At 38.3% G+C, this 18,962-nt stretch overlaps 1 protein-coding gene across 15 annotated transcripts in view; it reads left to right on the top strand.

Annotated features, from left to right (window-relative positions):
* COBL (cordon-bleu WH2 repeat protein) overlaps positions 1-18,962 on the top strand; it is a 155,747-nt gene that overhangs the window by 36,444 nt on the left and 100,341 nt on the right. For 8 of the 15 annotated variants that reach the window (XM_056483122.1, XM_056483123.1, XM_056483130.1 and 5 more), the window contains exons 2-5: positions 5,417-5,623; positions 13,739-13,949; positions 14,647-14,875; positions 16,966-17,010. In XM_056483122.1, the coding sequence (XP_056339097.1) occupies positions 5,417-5,623; positions 13,739-13,949; positions 14,647-14,875; positions 16,966-17,010 (692 nt within the window). Of the gene's footprint in view, positions 1-1,640; positions 1,745-3,720; positions 3,753-5,416; positions 5,624-13,738; positions 13,950-14,646; positions 14,876-15,237; positions 15,410-16,965; positions 17,011-18,962 lie in introns of those variants that run through there. The other 7 variants (XM_056483124.1, XM_056483129.1, XM_056483132.1 and 4 more) reach the window with 4 other exon arrangements.

Genomic DNA, 18,962 nt, shown 5'->3' on the forward strand with positions numbered 1-18,962 from the left:
TTTAAAGATTTGCATTTCCTGTGTTGCATGTAATTGTAATGAATTGGTATATTTAGCCTGTGACAGACAGAGTAAACTTGAGAATGTTCTTTGATATTTTTGTTTTGTTTTTAATTTAATTGGTTAATTTAAATGTTATAGATGGCAAAGTGGAATGAAGTTCTAGTTTATGCTGTAAGGCTGTCTGGATGAATTCATGCCTCTTTAGTAGTTATGGACATTGTCAGGCTCTCCTGGTGTCTGTTCTCAATTTCTCCAAGATTTGTTTGACTTTCAGTTTCCATTTTCAGAATTCTTGAGCTGCCTTTATCTTCCTGCTGATCTGTTTGTATTTCCTTTACATTTGTGTTTGTTGCAGTTTTTCTGACCTGCTGCATAAGAAGCTGAAGGGATTTTACATACAAAGAGGAAAATTGGCATGCTGTTTATTCTGATATAGTGGTTGTCTCTTTCCTAGCCAGTGATCTGGGTTTTCTTTGGTTTGCCATAAGCAACAAACAAAGAATGAAAATTAAACGTTCTCTGAAAGATCTCTCCTTCACAAGTTAGATTAGTGAGCATGAATGACTTCTACCCTGCTGTGTCTTGGTGGCTTGGAATATGAGGTGTGTACCTCAGGGCTGGCCTTCTGACTTTGCTGTGCAAGTTCCCAGGGGAAAAGGACCAACTGAGTGACCATACTCATCTCCATTTTTTTTTCGTGCTTATGTGCACAGATTTCCCCCCAAAAGGCTATAGGAGTCCAATCACCTCAAAATCAGGAATGTTTATTCCCATGTTTCTTGGTTTTCACCCAAGGGATTGCTGTGTCTCTATTTTGCTCATCACTGAACACTTGCAATGTTGGTTTATTTCTTCTAATTATGAGATGGAGTGTACACAAGTGTCACAGAAAAACCCTTTGCACCTGTTTTAGCCTTTTGATCAGACTACAAATTGACTTGACCAGACTGTGTTAGTTTGCCAGTACACAAAGAAATGAATGTTTCCCATAATTGTGCTATGGTTGAGTTTTTGTTTTGTTTTGGATTAGATTTTTCTTGGATTTGTTGTTGGGTTGGGTTTTTAAGGTTTCCTGGTGGGGTTTTTTTTCACCCTTTTTTTTAATATTCTTTATTTTTTTTCCTGCAGTTTGTGTGTGTATGTGTATGTGTGTTTGTGCTTTTGTTGCTGTTCTTGCTTGCTTAAAATGAATGGTTAGAGAGAGACTGGTCTTAGAAAAGATCAGATTCTACAAACTGTTGAATTATGGAGCACTTGCCAAAGTCCTGCTGACACACATGGAATGAAATCTGTCCTGTACCTGTTAAGTTGCCTTTGTTTTACAGGGCAGAGAGGATTATTTATTGGGAATGGTGGAAGTGAGTAGCATTTTACTGTTTCACTTTCAGTTTTTACCGTGTGTGTGTTAGACCTTATCTGAAGAAAGGCAATCTCTGAGTAGCTTTGCCATGGGCGTGGAAGTCCCAGGACCACTGCTGCTCAAAAGATAGATGGTGTTTTTCTAGGATGGGATTGTAAAGTCCAGGTTAATCCTGCTGCTTGGTGGTTATATATTAATAAATTGTAGGTCCAAAGGGCTTGTGTTACCTTGTCTTGAAGTTCATAATCTGATGAAACTTCATTTCATTTCTCTTGCATTTCTTCTGTGCTGAGCTACAGAAACACTGATCTTACTGGTCAGTTTCCTTGTTTTTCCTTTTCCATCTTAAGAAACCTGGTGCTTCTATTGAGAACAGTGCTGGTAGGTGATTTATATATTCTGCCTAGTTATTTCATTTCTATATGTGTTTTTTCCCGTTTACAGTTAAGTGAGAATAAATAGTTCAAAAGCCACTGTACATTTGTGTATTAGAATAATCTGCTTGTTTTCACTGTCTCTGTCTCAAGGACTGGATGGAAGCATTCATGTAACCATGAGTTAAACTTGATCATAGATCTGAAGAGTTCCCACTTGTGATTTCTGCAGACTAGGAGCAGGTGCAGTGCCTTAACAGGTATCTCAGTGGTGAGCACAGTTAAAAGTGTTTGTGGAGAGAAGATGGCTGTGTAACTAAATTTAGGTTGAATTTATCTCACACTGAAGAAGGGTATGCAACTCTTTTATAATATGTTGTGGTTAGAGCATGGGAAGTACCCTTGCTTCCCATGCTTTTAAATCACTCACTTTCTTTGTGCATTATTTTAGTGGGGTAACAATAAGGCTTTTAGTACAGAGGGCTTTTGTGTTGTCCTTTATAACCATTGTTGCTCTGACAGAGAAAGATGAATTCTTTTTCTCACTCACATTCAATAGTATTAACAAGCTTCTAGGCACCTTCTGACTGCAGTTGCTGGAGCCTGTCAGAAAAAGCAGCTGCTCATGTCAGATGCAAGGTAGAGTTAGATGTGTGGATTTCAGTCTGTGATTCATGGAGCTATGTTCTACTACAGAAGTGTTTCAGAAAGTTGGCTGGAAAATGCAAATCTGTGCCACTCCACAAATGTGAACTGCAGAGGCATCTGCTTCCACTGAAATAGTTTGAAATCTGTAATTTGGAAAATGTTGAAAACCAGGAATTTCAAGCACAGTGAAAATATGTAAGTCACTATTGTGGAAAAGTTCGTATGAGGTCACCTGAACTGTTGCTAGGTTAGAGAGACTGCAGTGGGAATGTTTTCCCTTTTCCTTTCTCTGATGTCTCTGAAGGAAACAGACCTGCCCTGTCCTTTCTGCACAAAAGAAAAGGAGGATTGTAGTATCTAAAAGGCCCTGTCTGAATAATTCCAAGAAGAATATTTATTGTTGGATGTTATATGGAGTTCAAGTGAACATCACTGGTCAATGTATGTCAGATGCTTTTGTTGGTGTGATGCCTGATTTGCTGACACACTCCACACCCTGCCCCCCTCTAACCCCCGGCCTCAAGCAGTTTTATACAAGGTCTGTGACTGCAGAATTGGCTGAGGAGTACTTAAAAAGTTTTTTAAAATAGATTAAAGAGATAAAAATCGCACTCTCATTAAGGTGTCTGACCTGGTTTGTCTGTTCCCATGGAACACCTCAGGCAGGTTTATGCTCTTGCCAGGGAACAGACAGACACCTTGTGCAGCATATTCCTGATTTATTTCCAGCTCCTTCACTAGCTTCTTAACTGAGTCTTTCTTCACTGCTTCCCTGAAGTTTCAAGTGTCTACAGTTTCAGCTGATTTCAGTTTCATGATTATTTTATTACCATTGCTGTATTTCTTCTACCTTTGTTCATTGTGAGATCTGGAATTTAAAAGGTAAATCATAATTGCAGCTAGGTCTGCCAGGCTCAGAGCACTTGCCTGCTTGTTTTCTTTCTACCCCCTTTGTCAGGAGCATTGTATTGGAATTATCTCCTACAGTATAGAAAAAGCTTTAAAAACAAAAAAATAAAAGATTGTTTTAAGAAACAAGTTAAACTCTAGCTACTCCTATTGATGTAGTTGATATTATGTAGGGCAAGAATTACATGATTTGTAAATTTATTTGATGCTCTTAAACTTCATGATTGTAAGGTTGTGTTGCCATGAATCTGGTTGTGTGCAAAAATTCCTATGTCTTTCACCATCTGCTTACAAATAACAACTGTAGCTAAACGTGAAGGGATCTGAGCAGAAGATTAATCCAAATTTCTTTTTTCTTCCTTCAATAGACAAATAAATTAAGAGAATGGAGACTCAAGGTAGTTAATTACTTCTCAATGCTGAGAATTTACCATCACCTCGATGGGGAGGAGCTGCAAGTTAGTGACTGATGACTTCATGCCTCTCAGTACACATAGGACAAAAAACTAAATGTTCAAGGAAATTCCTGATGAAAGGGAAATTTCTCTATGCTAGTAAATAGGGCAGTAACTCTTCCTGCATATCTGTAGAGAATGCTATTTGTTATTCACACAGGGAGGGAAAGGCAGTATCTTCATCACTCCTGATTTAACACTGCCTTGCTGACATCTCACTGAAATGAGCATTTTCAAGGAAGTGTAAAGATTTTTTGCAATTTGAGATATACTGTTGGTCAAATGCAGATACTGATTACAAAATATGGAGGGTTTGGATTGCCTCTTTGGTTGGTTGGTTTGGTTTGGGTTTTTTTGTTAATGTGATAAAGGTATTACTTTTTTCTTCTGCCAGGAGCTTACAGTGGTAATCCAAACCCTATGTTTAGTTTTTTCTATATGTGAAAATAGAGGTTATGTCTTATTAAGGAGAGTTTGATTTGGTATTTCAGTTCAGTTTTTATTTTTTTCCCCCTAAACACAGTTTTGCCCTTGGCTGATTTGACCACTAAGCTTTTCCGGCTTTTAAGGGCTAGAGTGCTTTTTCTGTACTCTTCCTTTCTGGACTTCAGTTCATGTTGTTTGCAGGGAAAAAATCGTGTGAAGAATCATAATCTCTTCATGCACCCTAAAAACAAGCAGATTAAAAAATGCAGGCAGTAGGCCTCCATAATAATTTCTGAGTAAATATTTTACTGCTTTTTCCATCTGTTACACTAAAATCTGACTTAAACTAAGCGTAAATCTAGTCAGAAGAGGTCACTGGAGTATTAATCATCAGAGTTAATCCTCTTAGACATGTGTTTGGTATGAGGCCAGCTATTCAGAAGTTTAACAGCACACATATGTTGCTTATCTGTCTGGCAGCTTGCCAAAGAAGTAAACTTCGAGTCTGTGGTGGGTTTATATCTCTGTAAAGTATGCTGCTTCTTTGGTGCAAGCTGATGCAGCTTTTCTGTATCTCACACATGGTGCATAGCCTGCTACTGAAGAATGAGTTCCTTTCAGGGTGCTTTCAAAGAGCTGTAGTGTTGGTGTTGCATGGTAAGAAGTGATATCATTCACAGCTGACCTTTTCATGGTGCTTCTCTATGAAGTACGATGAGCCAGATTTAATACTACTAACTTAGAGCAGAGGAAGAGACAATATTTCAAGTAGAGTAAGACTGTGGAACCCAAATATAGCTGAATGAAACCTCACCCTGCTTCCACTGCTGCCATTCTGACTTGGAGGAAACATTCATGTACGTAAATACAACTCTTTCTTGAGTCAGGTCTGGACTGGACCCAGCATTTCTGTTTCTCACTTCATAGGAGTGTGCTTCATACTCGACAGAAAAACGATTATATCATATCCTAATTATGGAACTGATTCATCCCCTGGGGCATGGAAAGCAAACAGTAGGAGTGAGTGCATCATTAAAAAATTAGTGTATTTTTAGAGAGGGGGTAAATATAAAAGTACAACTCCACTGAAAAGGTTAATGATGAAGAAAAAAATAACATGCATTAAAGGAACTTTTTTAAACAACCTGAGATTATGGCCAAAAGAACATATATTTCTTAGTAATGTGTTTGGATTTTCTTGCAAGAAATTATTAATTTTCTTCTTGCCTTTCTTTCTCAAGGAAAAGAATGAAAGCTCGTGCTCCCCCTCCACCAAATCAACCTTCTGCAGCAAGTAGAATTCACAGTGAGCACAAGTCACCTGCAGAGACAGCTGTAATTTCTGATCAGAACCTTGTGAGCATGAAGGAGAACATGATAAACAGGCTGGTGGACTTCACAGTAGTTTTACCCAGTGGAGTGGAGCAGAAGTGCACAGTGCAAGGAAGGTAAGGCTTTGATTACTCTCACTTCTTGAAGCCTTTTGTTCCCTATGGGATACTTGCTGGTGCTGTCTTTCTGAGTTTATGGGACTTCTCTGTCATGCTATTCTCTGCATTTTAAGCAGCTGTTGCAGCAGAGTCCTGAGAGCCATGAATAAAGGACATTCTCTTCTGGGGCAGGAAGGCTTTAGCAGCTATTGTGTCAGTGTTTTCCCCATGGATCAGCACGTGTGCGGATCCGTCCCTTTCATGTAGTGTCACTCTGCTTAGGCTGTATCACATCCCATAATCCAGAGTGGGCTTCCTGCAGTGGAAGTAGGTGCTGCTGGCAAACAGTCCTGACAGTTTGAGTGCCTGGAGGCACGCCAGGAAACAGGCTGGGAAGATGGATGATTCATTGCATTCAGAGATCCCGCCTTCACAAACACGGCACAGTTGTGTAGACAGTGGAGCATCTGCTCCTGTTTAGGAAGCCTTTTATATACAAAAGAAAATCCTATGGAAAGAGACAGGGGTTTTCTGTGTTACTTACTGGGTACAATTGTATTGGAAAGGTAATTTGAGAGCTCTTCTTTATCCTCATTCTTTCTGTGTAAATTGTTTTGAAAGAGGGAGACGTTACTTTAGGAAATAATATGGAGAAGTTTCAAAAATATAAAAAGTATTATGATGAAACAATAGCAAACAATGTTGTGGTCAGGAATAGTCAAGAAGCTGTAGAAAGTGTAGCACCACATTCAAAAGGTATGTAGGTGCCTGTTGATAAATCAGATTCTGTGTTTATTTTATATTTGCTATTTTCAGTAGTTAGTCTGCATTCCAGCAGAGCTGCTTTCTGGTCTGATATATTAGTCTGTGTTGACTGTTTCTCTCATACTGCATTTTGATGGCCAGGGAGGGTGTGCAAACTGGTGTTTGGTGTCTGGGACTTCTTTTTCCCCTGCTACTTTTCTGGTAGAAGCTAGCATTCCCTTGTCTATTCTCAGATGTGTGCAACTTGTGGGTGTCCACCCCAAAAGCCACAGTGATGTTAAAGGTTTGAAAGGAAAGCAGTGCTTATCAGAGCTCTCAGATAAGACATGTGGTGTTAGAGTTTTTATAGGGAGATTTGGACTTCGTGAGAGAAAGAGGAAAACAGGCGTGGTAAGTGGAACAGGACATGAAACTCAGTGGCCATTGGATTCCAAAGAAAAGTGGTATTTTGTTGGCAAGTGCATGCCAGCTGGGAGCTTCAAGAGGTCAATATTCATGCAGCATTTTGTATTGAGACATAGATAATTGCCATATGGCTACAAACTTCTTTTTCCCTCCAAAGTAAGCAGCCCAAGAGCACTATAAGAGTTGTCTTTTAATGTGACTTTTTGAAGAACATAAAAGCTACAGGAGCAAAGAACAAATAGGAACGTCCCTGTACAGTAAATATCTTGTGTCTCACATAGGTGTTTATCACTATGTATCACATACACTGAGACTGTTTTGTTTATTAGAGTCTTTAGTCTGTGGACAAAAACCTGAAAGAAATGGCAAGTATGAAACTTCACCCATTTCTGTGAGGCTATTGATATCATCTGCATTAAGCATTCTAAGCAACCAAAATGTTCTCTCTGCTGTCTGTGAAGGTGCTTGTTTCTCTCCAAGGTCTGATGACAGGTCTAGGACTCTGAGTCAGGTGGCAATTCAATTCCTGCTTGTGTTAATGTGCTAATCTGCACATCTCTGGTGCCTAACCTAGGCAGTGGCAGTTCTCCCTCAGTGCTACCTTGAAGTCTTGGAGTGGAGAAGTTGGTGACACTGATAGCCAGCTGTGGGAAGTGGAAGATGATAGAAAATGAGAAAGGGAAATTAATAATCCTAACAAGCTATGAAATAAGAAAAGGATATTCTGTAATAAGCTCTGCATTACAGTGGCATCAGTTTGTGAACAGACCTCACATTCTTTGTAATCACTGGAAGATGCAGTTTTATGTATGTTAGCCTTGGTTATGTTTTTAGGTGTGTGGAAGAGTGAATAATAATAATGCAAAGATTATCTAAAACTTTTAGGAGGTGAACTTTCCTAAGTCTCCAGATTTGGGTGAAAGCCCAGGTTTTTTCAAATTTTGTATTGTTTTGATATTGTGAACTAAACAGCTATGAAATGCAATGATACTCAGGGGTAAACATTAAATGATGAAGTTACTGGATTTTAAAAAATGTGGGATTTTTTGGTTGGTTTTTTTTTGGTTGGTTTTTTTTTTTAGTTTGAGGCAAATGTTAGAGCCACTGCAGGTAATGAATTATTTTCCCTGTTCACTCTTTTTATCTGTGATGCTCTCCTGGAAGGACATTTCAGAAAAATCTGCTGATGTTTATACTGCTATAAATCTTCAGCATTTTTGTTGCCATCATTAAAACTGTATTCTGCAAAATCTCCTTTTGGCTACCCTGGGGAAATAGGTTTTCTGTTTCAAAAAAATTTGCAAATCTTTGCCCTGGGCATATTCATAATGAAAAATGATTCTGTAATTTCAGGAAAGCAGTTCACAGAACAATGAATTGCACTAGATTATATTTGAAAATATAAATACTGTAGTTAATTAGTATCACTTAAGATTATTACAAATTAACTAAAAGTAAAAATTATGTCTTTTCATTTGTTCATTGTATGTAACACGTTGTAATTTAACTTTGTTCTCTATGTAAAAAGTTCCTGTAAATACCAGCAAGAAGGCACAAAATTCTTATTATATTTTCTTGAAAAACACTTTAAGGAAAAAGGTGTGTGCTACTTAAAGATATTTTATTGGAATCTGGAACCTTGAAATTGTTTTATTTATAAAAGTTAACTCAAGCTGACAGTCTCTCTGACAGTTTATTGCCGTCTTGTAACACAAAATTTGTTTGAGAATTTGGAAGTATGTGGTGCAGATGTTAGTACAAAGCTGAGTCCTTAGGGAGTGTGTGCAGCAATAGAATAGTATTAACAAACAGTTTTATTTTTGAAAGAATTGACCTCTGGGGACCTTACATGTTGAACTTGTATTCATGAAAAACTGTTAGCCTGCTTCCCCTTGAAAGGGAGGGAAACACTGTGTTTGTACTCTGTGTATGAGCACTGACTGATGTGCTGAAAGGATAGGTAAAGTGCTGGCTATTTATACATTCTGTGCATGCAGATCTGTAGCACATCCACACAAACTGTTAACAGGTCTGAGAGAGGTGATGGGTACACATTTAGAAAACAAGTAGAAAAGCTCCCAAGTTATCAATTATCTGTTTGTGATTCTCAGAGGTGATACTTTCAGTGGGTAACCTGTAAATAAAGGGATCATGCATCTGTCTCTGTTCACACTGGGTGGCACTGAGGAGGACTTCCTGTTTAACACAGACACAGACATTGTGTCAGCACATTGGAGCTCACTAGTATTTGAAATGCATTGCAGAAAAATAAGGATGTTTGAAGCTAAGTGAGGTTTGGTTTGGAGCTGTCAAAACCAATATGAAGGAAACTGGACAGTTGTTGCTCCTCTGTTATCTTGCATATTACACAAATTCTCTCATACAGATGATGTACAGAGGGCAGGACACTAGAAGAAATAGTGAACTAGCTGAAGCTGTAGTCCAATTCTGCAAATATTGCATTATATGGAGCATAAAGCTAATGTCATTGCAGAAAGAGTATTTTCACATATTCTCAGTGACTCTTTATTGTGGGCTTATAGCTCAACATGCAGAACAGTGTCTCAGGAAAGACTGAAGGTGTGAAATCAGCCCAGGTTGGTAAAACATTAAAGAAGTGTTTTAGAAGATAAACAGGGCACATGGCAAAAGAATTAAAATTAGTTTAACTAAATACTAAGTAAGAGTAAGGTCAAAACTACAGTAGTTCAGTGTAGGCTAAGGGGAAAAAAAAAAAAGTTGTACTAGAACTTATGTTGGAAGGGGCCACTGGAACACACAGTCTCTAGGCAAGTTTGAATACCTTCATGGAGGAGGTTTTTGGATTTCTCTGCACCTCTTTTCCAGGGCTGGAACCATCTTTATGGAGGCTATATGTTTACATGTACCTAAATGGAATTTCCTATTCAGCACTTTCCTCATTCTTCTTGTCCTCATGCTGTTCACCAGCAAGAAGAGTCTGTCTCTGTAACCCTACAGTTTATGCTTACAGACAGTAGCAAGGTCCCTCTTCACCTTTCTTGTCCTAAGGTTCAAAAAGCACAGTCCTCTGTCCCATCTTGTGTGTCATCCTCATGTTCCTTCTGTGAGCTTGCTCAGTTATGGAAAATAAGAGCCCAAATGTACAGGAGCAAGCTAAGAAAAGAAACAGAAAACATTTATGAGTGTCTTATCTATCACACTTCCTCAACTTTTTCAGATACAGATTGCTACTTAGTGTGTACATTTTTGTTTGCGTAGAAAAAATTGTAATCTTTTCATGGAGTATCTACTGTACTTTGGAGCATGAGAAAATAGTGACAATTTGAAAACCCTATTTTCTGGTTTAAATGCAAATAGTGAAATAATTAGCAACTTCAGGTCATCCAGCCACGTTACACTGTTATGTTTCTTTTCCAGTCAATTGCTACTGTAGATTCTTAATTGAGATTTGTATTTGTAGATTGACCTAAATAAAGAAGATTCTCCAGTTTGAGATTTTCTAATTTTTTTAATTTTTTTTTAAATCATGGAATTGCAGAATGGTTTGGGTTGGAAAGGACCTTAAAGACCATCTAATTCCAATTCCTCTTGCCATGCACCAGGGACTTGCTCAGAGCCCCATCCAGTATGGTCCCTCATACTTCCAGGGCATCCACAGTTTCCACATCCACAGCTTCTCTGGACCAATTCCTGTGCTTCACTACCCTCACCTGAAGAAACCTACCCTCAGTTTGAAGCTATTACCCCTTGTTCTATCACAACATGCTCTCAGGAAAAATCCCTTTCCAGCTTTCCTGTAGGCCTGTTCAGGTACTGGAAGGCATTTGTAGCATGAAAGTAGAAGGTAAAAAGAAAGTTGGTTTCGTTTGATAGAATACAACTTTACCCTGCACATTTATTTTTAGATGAACAAGACTGTATTTTAAAATGGATTTCTGTGTTTTATCCAAGGAGGTTAAGCCAAACCACACCCAAAACATCTCAATTGTTTTATACTTCCTAAAAACTATAGGCCTCTGCTGCATGTCTGCTCAGACTTGATCAGAACTTCAGCACAATAAGTATTGCTGACAGAGTAGCTATTCTTTACTGTCCAGAATTTGCATTAATGTCAAACAGCTTGGTAATAAAATATCAAAACAGAGCCAAAGTACTCTCCTTTACTAGGAATAGTCATATGGACCTTCTTATCTGAGTCTTGTGTTCACTCCCCAGTTTTGTTTCTGTGCTCTAGTATTTGCTTGTCAATCATTAACCTTTGGTGTTTATTGCATAGTCTTTGGTCTCTCGCCAAAAATTTCAGCAACATCTTACTAAAATGGAAAAATAAGGTGTTTCTTAGCTGAGTAGTTGGAAAGGCAGGACAGATTTCAATTCATTTCAGCTTTAGATTTAAGATCTGCCTGAATTTCAAAACAGAGTATACTCTACCAGATATCCAAGTGGGTTAAAAGAAAGTGGAGATCTGTGTGGAACAAGATAGAAGCACAGGAAGGATTGACTCTTTGCATCTTCCAAGAGCCTTATTCAGCCCAAGGTTAGAAAGAAAAGTTGGTCAAGATTAGTAGATTACCATTGTTTTGCTGTGTTTAGTGACTCTTTTCTGTGTGTGCCATATATATGGACTTACTTGAAATAAAATTCCCAATTAAAATCAAGCTGAACTGTATTATGGTTTAGAGGGAATTTTTTTTCAAGTTGATCCCATAGAAATCTGATATAAGAATAACTTCAGTGCAAGGATTTCCCAGCTCTCTTACTTCACTTGAAACACAAGAATTCTGAACTTTGTGGAATTCCTCTCCTCTCCTCCTCTCCTCCTCTCCTCCTCTCCTTCTCTTTTTTTTCTTTAGACTTCATAAGTTTTGTGAAAAATTTCCCCCAATTTTACATTTTTAAAGAGCATATTATTTGCTTTAAAGCTTTTTCAAAAGCTTCAGTTATGCTTTCAAATCGTACAGATGAAGGCTGGTGATGCTTTTCGTGGAACAATTGTGTATTCTGAGCAGCATGGCACAGGTTGGGATGTTGCAGAATTCCTTAAGTGTTATATTTAATACCTGCCTGTTCTTAATTAGCAATAAGCTGAACCTCAGATTTGGCTGGATTTTTGACTTGTCCATTATCCACACAAATTTGTAAAAGTTGCCTGGTTGTCTGTAACTTCTTTTCTCTGATGGCTGGTGTGGGTTCTGGACTTGTTATAGTTATGGTACTGTTGCTGCTGAATATATTTTATAATTTCAGTGGTATGTGTGTGAAATCATGAACTGTTATTGTGTTGAACTATCCTCTCTTTAGAAATTTGAATAAATTATCACAGTATTATGCTCTACAAAATTATATTACTATTCCACGTTAAATATAGATGTCATGCACATAGGACACCATGTATTGTGACTCTGCCAGGATATTACTTTTCTCTGAAACAATAGTAAGAAGGCTGAGGGAAAGCACACACATGCAAATTTTAGTTTAAAAGAAATATGTCTGTAAACAGACAAGTTGAGATCTGTATCAGGAGAACTGATAAGCACTTTTAAAAAGTGTGCACTGCTTCACAGTTTATGAATATTCATGCAAATACTGGTGTAGGTGGGATTCTCCTGTAGTTTGGACTTGGTAGCTGTAAATATGTGGTGGTTTGTGGTGTGTAGGATGTAAATTGAACATAGTTGTGAAACACAGATGTTTTCAACTTGGGGACAGTGTCAGAATGAGTCATCATGAAATGAGCTGAAACAGTTTTGATTTGGATGCTGCACATTTGTATTTGTGCTCTCTATGTTAGCAGTTGCTGCTGTGCACTCTGTTCTGAAGCCTCCTTAATATACGTGTTAATGACATCTGTTTTCCTTATTTGGTCTTCAGTCATCATCAGATGATGACTGAACCATTAAGCAGACTGATTTATGAAACCAAAACTTTTTAGAAAAATGACCAGTTTTAATAAACCTATTTTCCCTGTTTCTGTAGGGAATTTTTGAGGGGAAGGCTGTGAAAATAAAAGAATCCTATGGTGGTAGAGGAGAATTTCCAGAGTGTGAGGGACCACTGTTCATATCTGCAGTACTAGGCAGTATCAAGCTCCTGTGAATATTGAGTTCTTGACACAGAATGGAGTACCTCTGTGCAAAGGCACGAAATGAGAGGGACAGTTGCTGACTCTTCTAAAATCTCATGTTTTAAGAATCATACTGTAGTAAAAGCTGCTGATAATGGGGACACTCAAAACCAGATGGTTTTGTACAGGGTTAATATCTTCTCCAAAATAAATATAGACAGGATCTATTGTACTGGAAAACACTGCTGGTGTCAAATGGATGTGGAGAACTCGAAGTTGTAAACTGGAAAAATAAGCTTTATCTACCATTTGTTTCAGATTTAAGTGTTCCATTTTGGGTTATGTTCAACTCTAGATTGAGTTTACCAGACCATGAGTTGATAATTTATTCATATCTTGTCTTCATGTTAAAGAACAGGATTTGGACAGGAGCATTTAATGTATGGATTTAGTACATTATGACCCTCAGTTGGTCAGAACATGGTGCTAACACCACCAAGGTTGTGGGTTCAATCCCCATGTGAGCCATTCACTTAAGAATTGAACTTGTTGGATCCTTGTGAGTCACTTCCAACTCGGAATATTCTGTGATCTGTAGTCTGGAAGAAAGTAAGATGCACTTTGTCTCCTTTTGGCTTATGTTTGTTAGTGCTGTGATTGGCACTGCTGTCTGCCTGATTCTGAACAGTTAGTTGTGAGCTCATAAACAGGCACTGAAGTGTGAATATATTTAATTCCTGTTTTATCTGATCTGTTTAACATTTCAAAGCATTAGCACCGTTCCCTCCCAAAGATGGTTAACTAGTGGCACATCCACAGCACGTCTTGTTGTCTTTTATCCCCCCATCTTAAAACTGAGGTAAATTTTCTGGCAACGGTTTTTTCTCATGCTAATGGTGAATTCTTCTTCCTTGTAGTAAAGCTGTGATGGATGTATTGGTTGATTTATGCAGCCAGTATCACTTAAACCCATCCCAACATAGTCTTGAACTAAAGTCTTCGGGAGCTCAACAAGTTCTGAGTTACAAGCCAAACACTTTGATAGGAGCACTGGATGTACAGACAGTACTTCTGAAAGAGAAGATTCCTGAAGAGAAGGCAAAGCGACCTCTGCCAAGGGTCCCTGAGGTCAGTACTCTCTAGGGCTAAAATGATGCCATGGAACATCATGCCATTCCTATGATTTCAGTTCTTCCAATCTTTCCATCTTTAAACCAGATGGGAAAGACTTGGGATGGACTATAACCTGCTTTACTAGCTTAACTGTTTTGCATGTAGATTGGCAGAGGCTAGTCTAGGCATTTAGACAAAATGGTATGTTGCATGTGATTGGATAGATGGAAATCTGAAGTTTGGGGGAATTGTAACGGCTGTAATGAGTGTTGTGGGGTTGTGTGGAGATAGTGTTTTGGTGATATTTTGTGTACTGTCTTCACTGAAGATATGGGAGAAGGCTGATCATTAATATATGTATTTCACTGTACAGTGAAGATTGAGAAGTGATCATTTTCCAAATGTTTGCTGAAATTTTTTGTTATTCTAATAATTATATCTAATTGTACTCTCCCACCTCTCCGAGTGGGACTAGTAAATATTTACATTACATCTGCCTCTGATTTCTTTTCCTTATTCTCACGTTCTTGTGACTGTCTCCTTAGTGGAAAGGGAGGTCTGAGATTTTATTCTTTCAAACAGTATTTTTTGCAATGTGAGATAAGTTTGCCTAGGAATAGGCAAGACAATATGGAAATCCCCAGTGCTTTTCTCATTGTAAAAGGACCTATCCATCACAGAAGGGAGACTGAGAGTTTGTTTGTTTCTGCAGAAATCCGTGAGGCTGGTAGTGAACTACCTGAAGACACAGAAGGCTGTGGTTCGAGTTAGTCCAGAGGTGCCTCTCCACAACATCATCCCAGCTATTTGTGAGAAGTGTGAAGTCAGTCAAGAGCACCTTGTTCTTCTGCGGGATGGCATAACTGGGGAAGAGCTGGAGCTTACCAAGTCCTTGGAGGAGCTAGGGATAAAGGAGCTGTACGCCTGGGACAGAAAAAAAGGTGAGCCAAGACTGAAAAGCAGTCGCTGCAGGGTTATATGATGTGACAGCAATATTATGGGCAATTAAAAGCATTTGTGCTGCCCTTCTTTTGGGGTCAGCTGAAGCAGCAGAGTGAGATCTCAGTCTGGAGGGCAGCAGGGGTTTGTTCAGTGAGCTGTGCCCAGAGCAGCAGCCAGGTCAGCAATGTGCCCAGCCGTCCTTGGCTGCTCTTGGGCCGTGTGCCAGGCTGGGCTGGACTCTGGCAGGGTGCAGGTTGGCCTGGGGCAGGGCAAAAGGAGGAGCTTTGCTATATCCCAGAGCTGCTGTCAGTAGAGGTGAGCTTAATGCAAGGGCCCTCGTCCAGGCAGTCTGTCACCTGTGCTGTGGCTTGGAGAGAAGGAAAGAAGAGACATGCCATAGTCATGGCAGCTCTGAAAGCTGAGAGGCAGAGGCAGCAGACCAGGGCTTATGAGAAACACACTGGACAGGATCAGAGACGGTTTCTCCAAAGAGCAAAGGAGTGAAGCTCCTCTTAGTGAAGAGGGGCTAAGAGGTATTTGTATTTAAAATTTTATTCTCATGCTTACCTATCCTCGCTTTCTGTTCTCATAGACAAAATTGTAGTAGCAGCTTCTCGGACTTCGGTTTTATGAGCCTGATTATGTACTCCCTCTGTGATGTGCTTTAAAATATACCTGCTTTAAAAATACACATTGACAAGCTCTTACTCCTTTGAGGTCAGAAAGTGATAGTCATTAAAATTGTCTCCTGCAGTTTCTCTCCATTGCTATCACTTCCAGCACAGTAAATGTCCTTATTTATTGTTTAGAGAACGTCATTCTTGTAGGTGCTGAGCTGTAGGCTTATTTTTTATTTATAAAATTATTTATTTATGTTGACATTCTGTCTCTTCTTTCCAACTCTTTGATAAGTAACAGTTCTACCTCTGTGAGAGTCAAATTTCACTGAGTTTAGACTTCTAAGTAAACTAAATATCTCCTTTTCTTTTGAATTGCTGGGATGTTCCAAAAAGAGACTGAAAACATGTCATAACTCAATTGCATGTTTGTTTTTTTCAAGACATGTTTACTGTAATTAAGCTAACCATTTTGGAGCAGCATATTGAACATGGAGTGTATTCAACAGGATTCATTCCCTGAACATACTTCAGGGACAACTTAGAGAGTAATTATCCTATGCCTTCACTAAAGTCTTTCCTTTCAAATGAAAGTGGTGCTGTCTATGCTGGTGCAGTGTTGGTCCTTGAATTTAGTTGTAGCATATACAGTCAAAACCAAGACCTTACTACAGGGCTGGGGTTACAGCATCAAATTGTCACAGAATCACAGAATACATTGAGTTGAAAGAACCCACAAAGATCTACACACCATAGTGTGCTGCTTTCTACATCAGTTTTTTTTTATATTCTATTCTTTTTTAACCTTTCAGCATTCCTTTCATTATGATAAAATCCTCCTGATCCTGAGCATAATTCAGGATCTTTTATGCCTTCCTCTTACTCTCCACCATGGTGTCTGAGAAAACCAGTAAATGCACATAAAATTTACAAGAATTTTTGCTGTATTTCAGCAAATTCTTCTTCAGTCTTCTCATTTGTAACCTCCAAGAGGAATAAACCTGTTGGTTTCAGCAGCAGTTGGTCTGTGACTTGTGCACTGAGTATCTAGACTGTTTGCTTAACAGAAAATAGATTTTTAAACACATTCTTACTAATGAGTAAGGCATCACAGGTGCTGAAAGCCATAGGCTGTGCTTGTAACAGCAGATTCTAGAAAAACTCTTCACTCTTCCCTTGCCTGAAACAGCAAACACCAAGAGCTGAAGGATTATTAAAAGAGAAGCTCTGCTGCCACCTGCTTACTTAATTCTATTTAGCAGTTGAAGAGCTTTGTGAATGAATCAGAAATTAATACAAATGCAGCTAAACTGCCTCAGTAGCAGCTCTGTGTGTTGTTGGTCAACGTGTTTTTTTTCTGTAATGCTTAGGAAAAAAGGTGCTTGGACTAATTAATGAATATTATGCTTTACAGGGCTATATTAGAACTTTAATGTGTTTTCTCTTATCCTTTCATTGCCTGACTTTTCCAGTTCCTCCATCAAAAACTCAGTCTGAACCTTCTCTGAACTATAGAGGTACTGTACAATGCTGCTGGGGGGAAACTTCACTCTGTGTTTAACTCTGTCGCTTCACTCTATGTTTAATGTGGGTTTGGTAGATAGATCTTTAAGAATGTAGACTAAAATGCTATAGAGAAACAAGCTAATTTTGATCTGTTTTGTTGCTTACATGTCTTTTGCTTCTGCTAAGAACAAACACATTCTGTGCTTCTATCTCTTCAGTAATAGTCATTAAAATGCCAGCTAGTAACAAAAGCTTCTATTTAACTGTTTTGTGGTGTGGTGTCTCTCTATAGATCCCAAGCCTGTTCAGTTTACCTAAATCATGATTAGGTAAATTTCAGAATTACTTACGTTTCTGATGTCTCTTGGGTTCCAAATTTATGTAATAGCAGAGGCAGAAAATTTTGATGTCTGTGAAGTCTTCCACTGCCTTCAATTTACATATAGCAAAGCACTTTAATATCAAATGTATGCAAACACATCGAGTAACTGAATAGATAGTGACTTCTGAACTGTTACAGTAGTTGGGGTTGGATTAGATTATATTGATGCTTCTGCTTCTAGTCAAATAGAAACTGTGTGTATTTAGTGTGTCCTTTTCCCTAATGAGTCTGTTTTAATACATTGCTTAAATTAATTATCCTCAAGAAAGGTATGGTTGATTTCTAATGAGCTTTAGTTCTTCACATTACTAGTACACACAACAAAACAAAAGTAAAATTGGATAAGTTATTTAAATTTTTATGAAGAAAGTCCACCTCTAGTAGGTGACAGCCACTGAGCAAATCTGAGTTCATGGCCTCTTGGCTTCACAAATGACAGCACTATTCTCCCTAATCCTCTGTCATTATTTGCTGTGGCTTCCTCTCACGTGAAGATCAACACTAGATCAAATATCTACTCTATGTATATAAGAAAAAATTATACAGATTAATAAAGACTCATTATTTTGATATTATATGCATTACTCCCAATTTATTTGGATTACACAATGTTCATTGACAGTGCTAATGATCAGCTGCTACATTAGCCTTTCCACAGCATTGTTTATGGTGGAAGACTATACAAGGAAAGGAATCATAATGCATATCTAGTCACAGCCCAGCCCCAAGCAGAAAACCAGCCTAGGTAGTGCTTAGTGTTTAAGAAAAGCATTAAGTCATTACTGTATTTGCTTGCAGTGCAGCCTTTCTTTAGGATAGTTTCTCCCTGTTGTCCTTCGTGTTCATTGTATACGTTTGACATCTTCTGATACGTGAGATTGTTTATATGCAAGAGTGATCTGTATGAAAATCACTTTGTATGTTATGTAAATAAGTTTACAAGAGTTCTGGGATGAGGTTTTTTGGTAAAGTAAACCTTTATTTTGTGTCAACAAGTAAATAATTTTGAATTTGAGTTTTAATTGTTGTCAAGCAAATATTTACAAGATAAAGTACTTTTATTTTCACTGTGAGCTAAACTTTTTGAATGCTAGTGGAATAATCTGATGTGCTTGGAATCAGAAGAAAAGATTTATAGCATTATGGAGAGTCCAATTTAAAGTGACTCTTTAAAATGAGATGCTTCATGGTCCGTATATTAAATGGGTAATGTTGTTTCCTGTAATGCATGAGTGTGTCATTTTTCTCATCAATCTTGTGGATGGGAAGCTAAAGGGGGAAATTGAAGGGATACTAAATGGTATGAGAACTCCCACAATTTCTTAAGCAGGTTCAAGGAAGATGCATATGAGCTCTTACTGCCTGAAATACCTATACACTCCGCTCTTTTCCCACCTGAAGTAAAAGCACCAAGATAAGAAAGATTACCACAACCAGCTAGTTTAAATTCTAAGGAGAGCCTTGTTTCAAAGGGGAAGATTTTTTTCCTCTTTATAGAGCTTTATCCAAATTACACATTGAGAATCTCTCGTTTAAGTTCACAGTACTAAGTCAGACCTATGAATTGTTAAAGATACTCAC

The sequence above is a fragment of the Oenanthe melanoleuca genome, chromosome 2 (genome assembly GCF_029582105.1).
Source record: "Oenanthe melanoleuca isolate GR-GAL-2019-014 chromosome 2, OMel1.0, whole genome shotgun sequence".
Lineage (NCBI taxonomy): Eukaryota > Metazoa > Chordata > Aves > Passeriformes > Muscicapidae > Oenanthe > Oenanthe melanoleuca.